Source organism: Limulus polyphemus, unplaced genomic scaffold (assembly GCF_000517525.1).
Source record: "Limulus polyphemus unplaced genomic scaffold, Limulus_polyphemus-2.1.2 Scaffold427, whole genome shotgun sequence".
In the NCBI taxonomy this organism is placed as follows: Eukaryota; Metazoa; Arthropoda; class Merostomata; order Xiphosura; family Limulidae; genus Limulus; species Limulus polyphemus.
Genome location: NW_013666037.1, coordinates 321693 through 332143, shown reverse-complemented (window position 1 = coordinate 332143; position 10451 = coordinate 321693). Strand labels below are relative to the sequence as shown.

General features: G+C 30.5%; 1 protein-coding gene across 1 annotated transcript in view; it reads right to left on the bottom strand.

Moving 5' to 3' along the window:
* Positions 1-179: 179 nt before the first annotated feature.
* LOC106458199 (protein fem-1 homolog C-like) overlaps positions 180-10451 on the bottom strand; it is a 49086-nt gene continuing 38814 nt past the window's right edge. The window contains exon 4 of the mRNA XM_013917673.2: positions 180-7580. Within this exon, the coding sequence (XP_013773127.1) occupies positions 6253-7580 (1328 nt within the window). The 3' untranslated portion in view covers positions 180-6252. The remainder of the gene's footprint in view (positions 7581-10451) is intronic.

Genomic DNA, 10451 nt, shown 5'->3' with positions numbered 1-10451 from the left:
ACCTTATTTTCAATAAGCAATCCTGAAAAATATTTGGGGGTGCTTAACTTTTTCCAGGTGTATATATAATAAACCATGTTCTTTCACGTGCTATCCATATCATTATGCACACAATTTTAATATCTCATGCTAGTGCAACTACACAGTAATATTTTATAAGGATAAGATAAAACAACAAAGCTGTATTAATTAATTTTATTAGTTTTTCATTTCTACAAATGTCGTCACAACATTCCAGTTATAAACATAATGTACACAAAGTCCACATTTACACCCATTTCAAAACTTCGCACAAAAACAATCTTAGCTTCAGCAGTTACCAGAGCATTCAGTACTGTTAATATTCATTACCTCTGCTTACTGCTAGTTTTCAAAAAAATAAACTTCTAGGAAGTTTTAAGACGCTCAACTGTCACTACACACTGCTAGACGTAAACAAGCAAGAAAATAAAATATACCTGCTAACAATAACAAATTAGACAATGTGGTGGCACACATAAAAAAATCAATAAATAAAAGATAAAAACTTAACAAAAATATCCTACCAATATTTCAAAAACTGTGGACGAAGTTGGTCATATCAGAAAAAATCTTACATCTGTTCTAAAAATTTAAAGTGGATTTTGACGGCAAGAAAAGTATGTATTCAAAAAAAAAGGACCGTTATTCTTTAAAGAAATTATATAAACAAAAACCGCAACTAGAATATATATACGTACTGCTTAGTAAGTAGAAGCGGAAAATTCAGAAACTTTACACAAGTTTCGCTATCTTTAATAATAACCGAAAAGTTGTAGCAGGCCACAATTTGCAAAGCCATACATATGATACTGTTGAAATGGGTTTAACTGTACCTAATTTTTGAATGAGTGTTGTTTCGCAAGACGTGAGAAGATAAACTTGGATAAAAGATAATAGAAAAATAAAATGACACGACTTAGCCTAATTCCATTGTATCACAGTCTTTACTGCCAGACGAAGGACGTCTGCTCGAAACGTCGCACAAAACAAACTAGAAAAAGTGTCCATTTAGACGTGCCAATTTATCCTTTATCCAAGTTTAATTGTACCTAGAAGACTGTACTTTCTGACAACAGAATTTAAATACTGGAATCTTTGCTGGTGTCTATAATTCATAGACAATGCAAATATCAATGTTTGCAGAGAGGAATAACAGTGTAGAAATGATGGTAATGTACCCACCCATCAAAAACTGTGGTTTACTGTAATACTACTAACAGCGCGTGAAAACACACACACACATGTACAAGAAAGGGTGTTAGACTGACGTTATCTCAAATTACAGTAAACATTATTTATGTTAAAACATTGAACCTTGCAATTCGTAGACGTGAACAATAACCAGTTCTTACAGAAATAACGTAAACAATCCAAAAAGTAAGATTAATTCAAAACTTAACAACAATGTCCATTTATCAACCTAAAGAAATAAGGGAGAAAAGAAGTGCAACTTATTTAAACTTGATGTACGTAAAAAGAAGAAAACCGTGTTATTTATATGTGGAATAAATATTTCCTAATCTATACTCTTCGTTTTAAAAGGAGGAGGAATTTAATCACTAACGTTACGAGCAGCCCCATACTTAGTGGTTGTCACACTTGTAAGGCAGATAAGCCATTAGATTAGATTGGCCAACTTTCGAAATAGTGCACGCGCGCTATGTTTTTACAACCCATTCTAACTATTACTGTACTTTTTGTTACTTACTCCATCTTGAATAATAATTCTGCCGTTTATTGTCCCTCTCCTAGAAAATGTTTTCATTTTTCTTGAAAAGCATCATATTCTTTAAAAAACAAAACAAAAAACATTATGTTTCTAACGTGCGTGGTGGCGTATCCACATTCTTAATTTATCCACAACTTTTGTTTAACAAACATATACATTTTCACACAAACACAAAAACAACAACAGACAGGAACATAAGTCAATTATGGTTAAAACGGTTTAAGTTCTAATTAAAAACAAAACTATCTATTCATAATCTTACTTTAACTTTACTGTCAACATATCGAAGATGGTAATCCTCATTCCTATGTGATGTACAATGCCTCTCAAATCAAATGTTTTGTTTATCTAGTAATTTGTAACAGCAAGAAGAGATATCACTGTTAGAAAATTAATTGTATTATGCTGTTTCTTACCATGGCTAAAAGTTAGTAACAGAATTTCACCATATATTATTTCTGCTGTTTACTCCATGAATAAACTATGCCAATTTTATAAAAACCACAGAAGTTAATATATATATATATATATACATATATATAAATAAAACAATGAACAATGCTTATATGTTCAATGAAAGTGAGTTTCAGAGGTACCTACATAAACATTTAGTATACTGTACATGTCAGATACTGTTTGCTTTCTTTAAAAAAAAAAAACTGTACATTTATAGAAAGCTAATTGCAGTATGACTCTGATTCAAAGAACTCTTACTGAAATATGTAATAGAAAAAATCAAAAACATACAAGCCAAGAAAATGCCAATCCAAGAAACAAACTGGAAATAAAGAAGCATAGAAAATGTTAATCCTTATGAGTTCAATAACTATCAATCACATGCCATTTCTAGTGGAAAATTCAAGGTTTATAAATCCCTGTATTTTTTAAAGATTTTGTGGTGCAAGAAATCTGTTTTCAAGTAAAAATTAAGAAGATAGCAAGTACTTATAGATGTACAAATGAAGTGTTACTTTGTGGATTAAGCATTGAATAAACTTCACTAAACAAAAAGCACTTTTGCAGAACCAGATTAACAAGGAGTATCTAAATCTGAAACATTTACTTTAAGTAAACTCTGTGATTCCAGAACTCTAAATAATCATGTAAGCCACTTAAAAAAAATCCTGAACAGAACTTTACATGGTACATGAAATATTATATTTAAGCATGAACAAAAGTGTGCATATCAATAATAAATGAATCTCAAATAAACATAAAATGTGTTATTCATTTCTTCAACATTCCACACAGTAAATTGGTCATCCAATGATTTCATCATGCATAACTATTCCTGGTGAATTTACACGAAACATTTCCATTTGTTGTCAAAGTGATTAACTGCCAACTGGTCTAATACTTTTATTTTCAGTCACTGACCTATTATTTATTACTACTACTTAAAATTTTCATATATATAGTTTTTAAAAAAATATGCAAGTATTTCAGGTTAAACGTGTGTAAAAAAAAGAAGATATTTATTGAATTCCTTCTGTTTCTAAACAGTATATTGTAGCTAGTAATAGGGCTAACAGGATTTTGGATAGCATCTATAGAAATATTGAATATAAGACAAGGGATATTTTTGTTTCCCTGTACAGACCACTTGTAAGGCCTCACTTAGAGTACTGTGTACAGTTTTGGGTTCCCTTCCTCAAGAAGGATATTTACTTGTTAGAGAAAGTTTAAAGAAAAGCCACTAGCATGATACCTGAAATGGTGGGATTGTCCTATGACGAATAACTAAAATCTCTAAACTGGTTTTCTCTGGAGAGGAGAATGGTCAGAGGGGATTTGATTGAGGTGTTTAAGATTATTAAGGGGATTGTTGACATAAATCCATCAAATGTTTTTGTGTTTAGCAGTGAAAACAATAGGACAAGTGGTTATAACTTAAAATTTTGGCAGCCGGAGTTGTCTGAAGTTTAGACAATATTACTTTTAAACAGTATGGTTGGCTTTTGGAATAAGCTGAGTTCAAGAAAAGATTGGATGAATACATGAGTAGTAAGAGGTGCTGGGAGCTGGAAGGGACGTCTTTGATGGGCTAATAAACTCCTTTTTGTCCCTATAAATTATATGAACTTATTTTTAATAAACTACATACTGCTAAAGTGTATTAATACTGACGTATACAGTGTAGAAAAAAAAAGCAATTTTTTTGTACTTAATATAATACTGAGATGCATTTTAGTCAAATAACAGAATAAAAAGAGTACAATTCTAAATTTTTAATAAACTTTAACAAATTAACCAAGAAAATAAGACTTTTGAAAGAGATAGAAAGATTTATGATAGTATAAAACACTACATAAAATTGTATTTAAGCCTATTCTCCTGACAGCATTCAGTCTCACATTCTAGTGAGTTACACTCTCCCAAACTAACCAACAGAATACTTAAAATGCAAATAAACAATTAAGAAAAGGTTACTTATAGGCTAACTTTACTGTGTTAGGTATCAGATGGAAAATATAATTCATAAACTGGCTTGCAAAAGCTAATACTTTATTTAACCTAAAGATCATTGATAAAGATGGATAAGAAGTTGCTAAAAATATTTAAGTGAATATGGAAAAAAGGACCTTCTGAATCTCTTCATGGGTACTTTAAGTGCAGGTTTGGGGTAATTACATACAGAACATTTTTTTTCAAATATTCAATACATACAAATGACATCATGCATCTCTAAAATATCAACATAAAGTATGCATTAATAAATTCCAATATCAGTGAATCTGCTAAAAAAATGTTAGTATCTTAATAATCTATGACTACAGTTATTTAACAACAGAGCTTTTGTTATATTTCATAATCTGTCTGTCTTGTTTGTTCAGTGAATGTTTAGCTTAGTGTAGTTTTACCACAAAAAACTGTAATTCTCAAAAAAATTTCAATAATTGAACAGTGCAACTCTAACTATTTGAAAACCCTCTTAACTTTTTAAATGCTGCTCTTTATAATATTCACATATGATAAAAAACAATTAAACAAAAAATCTAATGTTGATATTTGTGTTTCATCGGCAATGGACATGGCAGATTTAGTGTATTTGATATCCTTCTTTACCTTCACTTATAAGTTCTTAGAATAAAATAAAAAAAATTCAGACTTCTACTACACAATGAAAGTAAAATGGATTAATAGCTTAATAAGCTAAATGTTAATCTGAAAATAAGCAACACATATTCTACAACTGAAATAAAATGTTTGAAAAAGTTCATCATTTAGGTATCATAAAATCAGTTAAAGACTAAACACACAGCTGACACAAAGATTAAAAAATTATGTTCAGCAGGACAAGGTTTTAGAGGTTAAGATGTCAATATGATCAGAATGCAGATAAATATTTGAATGCTTATTTATGAAATATAAATTTTTAGTAAAACTATTATTCTAAATGATTAAAACCAGCTGAAATATATTAAAAATTATGCACAAATCAATAAAACCATACTTCATCCAAAATAAGCCTTCCAATAATTACCTCTGATTTTTTTCTTAGAATATTAAAGGTTTTAAGTAAGGATGAAACTTCCTTTTCTTATTAAAAACTAACAGTTACAATCACAGAACCAAACATTATTTTTTTCTGAATTTTAACTCCAAATCCACACATGCTCAGGCAGTGTTTTTTATTTGCCTCATCCTTTTTTAAAAGTCTTACATTATTTTAATCCTGCTTTATGCCTTGTCCCTGAGAAGGTCATCACAAATTTTAGTATTGTTTTCACTCTAACCTTTAAAAACAGACAATAGAGCTATTGTTTATTCAATTTCTAAGAAATAAGTATTTATTTTACATGTGTTATTTATTGCAATTAGTAAAATAAACAAAAATTAAAATTAGGTTCATGATGAATCCTAAGGTTTCAACAAAATTTACAGTAACTCATACAACAATATGCTGTACTCGGATATTTAGAGCTCCTTATTATCCACCAATTCTAGAAAGGGACTATCCATCATTTTTCCAACACAAACCCCTGGAATTAGTGTAAGGAAGTGGATATTGTACATTTTGGTAATAAAACCATTTCCTAATATTCTTAAAAATCACAGACTTCATGTAAAAGAGGTTTTTCTTTCTTTCTTCTGACAGCCATATAATAAAAGTAGTATTTTTACTCATGTTAAGAGATAGACCCATTCTTGATTAGAAACTCACATTCATCTTTATCTAGAGAAATAGAACTGATCTGTAAAATGGTTTTATATTGATTTTTTTTGTCTTTAAAACTGTATATACAAAAATCTTCTACTGCATCTGTAATAGTTAATAACTATTTTTAAGTACCAGAGAACACCTGGCAGCTGCAGGAGATAGACCCATTATTGATTAGAAATTCACATTCATCTTTATCTGGAGAAATAGAACTGATCTGTAAAATGGTTTTATATTGATTTTTTTTGTCTTTAAAACTGTATATACAAAAATCTTTTATGGTATTTGTAATAGTTAATAACTACTTTTAAGTACCAGAGAACACCTGGCAGTTGCAGGATCAATGAGCTTCTACATAAGCTGCAAGATTATGTCTCAAGACATCCTTAAAGGGTACTTTATGCTTCATTATAGTTTGAGCAGCCAAGCATTGCAGTGTGAGATGGCGTAGTGGGTAGACATTGAGGCGACCAATATTGTTAATCATTTCCAGTGGTGTTTTGTTATCTAAGTTTCTAGTATCTAAGTGAGCACCATGCTGAAGTAAGAGCTTAAAAATATTGTGAGCAAAAGGTTTGTTCATTGCTGTTACATGAAGAGGAGTGTTATTGTCATAATCTACAGTATTTGGCAGAGCTCCTACTTCAAGAAGCAAGTTGACAACCTCTATGGATGGAAAAGAACAAACAGGATAACGACCAACTGATAAAGAATCTCTATAACAAGCAAGATGCAGTGGTGTCCAACCATTACGCCCACGAGGATTAAGCTTAACTAAACGATAAACAGATTGCTTGAACTTTAATCCCTGCTCATAGCTGATATGATCCTGAATCCGACACATTAGAGCTATAAGATGCACTGAGATTACCAATGTGCGATGAAAATTGGTAGAGTCACGTTCTGCTGGGGGTACTTTCTGCATGTGATTCATTGCCCTTTCTACCTCAAGAAGGGCTTTCTGGAAAACACAAAGAAGATCTGAGAAAGAAATATTTGGGAGTGATCGCTGCCGAGCCCAAGATTCTGACATCATGTATGAAAAGAGCTCTGCAAAAGACTGAAGACTACTCTGGGTCATGGGACTTAAAGGTTCAAGCATCATTTGCTGCATATCTAGAGCATACATCCACAAGTTAATGCATCGATCAAAATTTCCAGCATCAGCATATACAGCTCCTCTGTAACGTATGTAATATGATGTGTCAGGATGGGCTGGTCCTAGAATTCTTTCCCGTACTAGAAGAGCTTGCATACGCATCTCATCAGGATCAGAGATCAGTTCTTCCAACTGAGTTAAGTTGTGAATTTCTGTAGCATTTTCATAGGCTGCAATAGGAGAAGGCATAAATGGTTTTGCTAAGGGTTTATTGTCACTACAGTATCTATCTTCCATGGCTCTCCTCCATAAGTTTAGTGCTCCCATCATATCTCGCTTTTTATCTACATAAGTAGCTCCTAGAAGTTCCAAAGCATCTATTTTTTCTTGACGACTGCACAATGGAAGAGAAATCAAGTACTCTACAACAGCTGGGTGTCCTGTTACCGCTGCTGCTAATAAAGGGGTCATTCCATATGAGTCAACATCCATTTTAGCCCCACTCTGTAGGAGCAGTTTCATAATTTCTAGGCTTCCAGACTCTGCACAGTCATGTAGAGCAGTGTTTCCTGAAAAAAATAGTATGTTTTAGTCATTTACATCGTAGGTACTGCTGAAAAAAGATGTTTATTCCTGATACAAATGACCCAAGCTTTACAATAGCATGTTAACTAATACAATACACTGAATAGCTAAAATACATGTATATATCATACAGAACTAAATGGTATACACACAATAAATATAAGTATCTGAAATATAGCACAACAGTTCCTTTTTGAATTAAAAGAAACTTAGAAACAGATATACATACACATATATGAAGTTCATAAGTATTATATGTTTTTTCTATTCTCATAAATTATGTTCATTTTTCAATTTTATTTTTCACAGTCTATACAAAGAAGCAGTATTGTAAATTAAAGTAGTACTATTTATGTGATTATATTGTCCATTTCAAACTACTTATATTTCTTAATATAGGTATGATATATTCTCTAAGAAAAGTTTGAATAACATTCTATTGATTTCTTTTATGGTGGCCAATTCTCTAATGCCATCCATGTAGTTTGCTTTTTGTGGATGTTTCTTTCAAACAGTTCTTTTTTCCAGCATTAATTATAAGATCATGTTTTTGATTTATTCTTGCACCATTAATTATAAAAAATAAGTTTATGCTGAGTAACTAGAGTGGCTGTTGTAAGCATGGTCATGTAGACTCATTAATACAGATGTCATACTGATGCATGGTGTCCTACAACTACAAGAAGACTGTTTTTGTGAAAAGTAAATTTTTGTGGAATTATTATCTTAGAACATTATGTGAAATATTTCTAGTAACTTTGATAATGTAATATATTTATAACTATCAAACAAAAGTATAGTTTTGCAGCCAAAATATAGAAAAAAGAAACAAAACTACTGCAAGCCTTTTGTGGTTACAGATATTGCTCATTATTTATAAAAGATAAATTCTTATTACTGTTCTCAAGAATGAAGCTTTGTTTCTGAACATTATGCACATCCTATAAAAACTTCAAAATTTTTAATACCCCCAATTTTTGTCCAACAATAAAAACAAATTGTTTAAATTATTATTTTCTTAGTTGTATGAATGTGAAGATGAAACCCCAATATGCATACTTTTGCAAAGTTTGATTGTAAAATATGTAAAATCTGCTTTAACACTATATAAGTTTGTTCATTTTGACTAACCTTGCAATCACATGTAACCATACATACTATAACTATTAATGTAATAAATGTATCTATACAAAATTTTGAAACCTCTGAGTAAACAAGTCTTTTATATACAAAAAAAATATTTTTTAGTCATGCATTTTTTTAAAGATTTATCTGTGAATTTATAAAGTTAAAAAACTGACTAGACTGAGTGCAAGATGATTTTCATGTTAAGATTAAAAATACTTTTGAACTTACAGCTTCAAATGACATTTGGACAACCTCTAAAGCCTCCTAAATGACTGTTAACAGAAGTTTCTCAGTAAAAATATATATATGTTATTTTCTTTACTATAACACTATACAGGATTGGTTCATTTCACCAGCCTTGTAATCACCATAAAAAAGTATAAAATTAAATTATCCTTTTCTCTTTCTGGAATGATTGCAGATTGTAAGATAAAAATACAATTACTTGTTCTATACAGACTCAGGCTCATAATAGTTTACATCTGTTTTTTCTTTTCATTCTATTATTTTAATGCTCTTTGAATTGTGTCTAACTATTAAATCTGTGTAAGAAGTTAGAAGTCACCTGGCAAACACATAGCTCAAGTTATGGTATCAAATTACATTATGCAAAGGCTTCTCACATGCAAACCTCATGGAGAAATTAATATATCTTTTTCTTTAGTTGATAATCTAATTTAATTTTTTTCACTCATGTTTTCTTATCTAATTTAATAAGCTTCTAGTTTTTACATTTCAGTTACTTTTATATACATAAAAAACAAATGAAGTACTTACATGTGGGTCTTGTACTTTTTTGCATGAAAGCTTTAAGTGTTGATAAAAGTTAACCCTCATTTTTGACAGGGTTGCTGTTAGTACTTTACTGAATTTTTATTTGTTTCAAATATTAAATTTAGAACATAAAATAATAGGATGCAGAAAGCATAAATTTTCAATTATAATTCAACTGGCTTTCTAACTCAGCTATGAGTGCATTCAAATAATTCCCTTAGCTGATTGATCTGAAATTGGCGATGACAGCTTTATATCTATATGCAGAATAATAAAAAAGCTGTAATGAGAATAACCTAGCATTATATGTAAATCAGTATAAATCAAAATCTTCCCCTTTTATTGCTGATAAATAAAATAGTAAACATTAGAGAGAATTACTGACATTTTTGTAAAGAAAGTATGTGATAAGAGTTAGATTATGTCTTAACAATAATCTATACATCTAAGTAATTTGCATTCAAATCAGAAACTCAAACAGGGGTGGAAAGATTATTTAAATTATGCAATTTGGAGAAACAAGTGTCACATGATACAGAAAAGTGAAGTTTGATCATTTTTTAAAATATTTCCTTTTCAAACTAAGAAATTAAAACTTATTTGATAATGTTAACATTTTCTTAAACTGAAAATGTATTCCTGATAGATAGTTACCTCCTCTCACAAAAAAGCTTTCTCAATTACTACTGCTCTCTATCATCTCAAACTTTTTCGTTTGTTATTAGCCTTGTAATTTTCACTTCTTTTTGTATATCTATATGCAAATGATCATGCAGCAACCATCCATCAACAGGAATGCAACACTATCCCTATCATAACTAGTGCCCTCTCTAATATGCACCTGTTAATCATTTCGAGATTGGTCATGAGCAAGTCAAACAAGTAGGGAGGACGTGTGGGAAATCTACAGAGATGAAAGTGTCCCTTTCCTAAAAATCCTGAAAATAATCGAA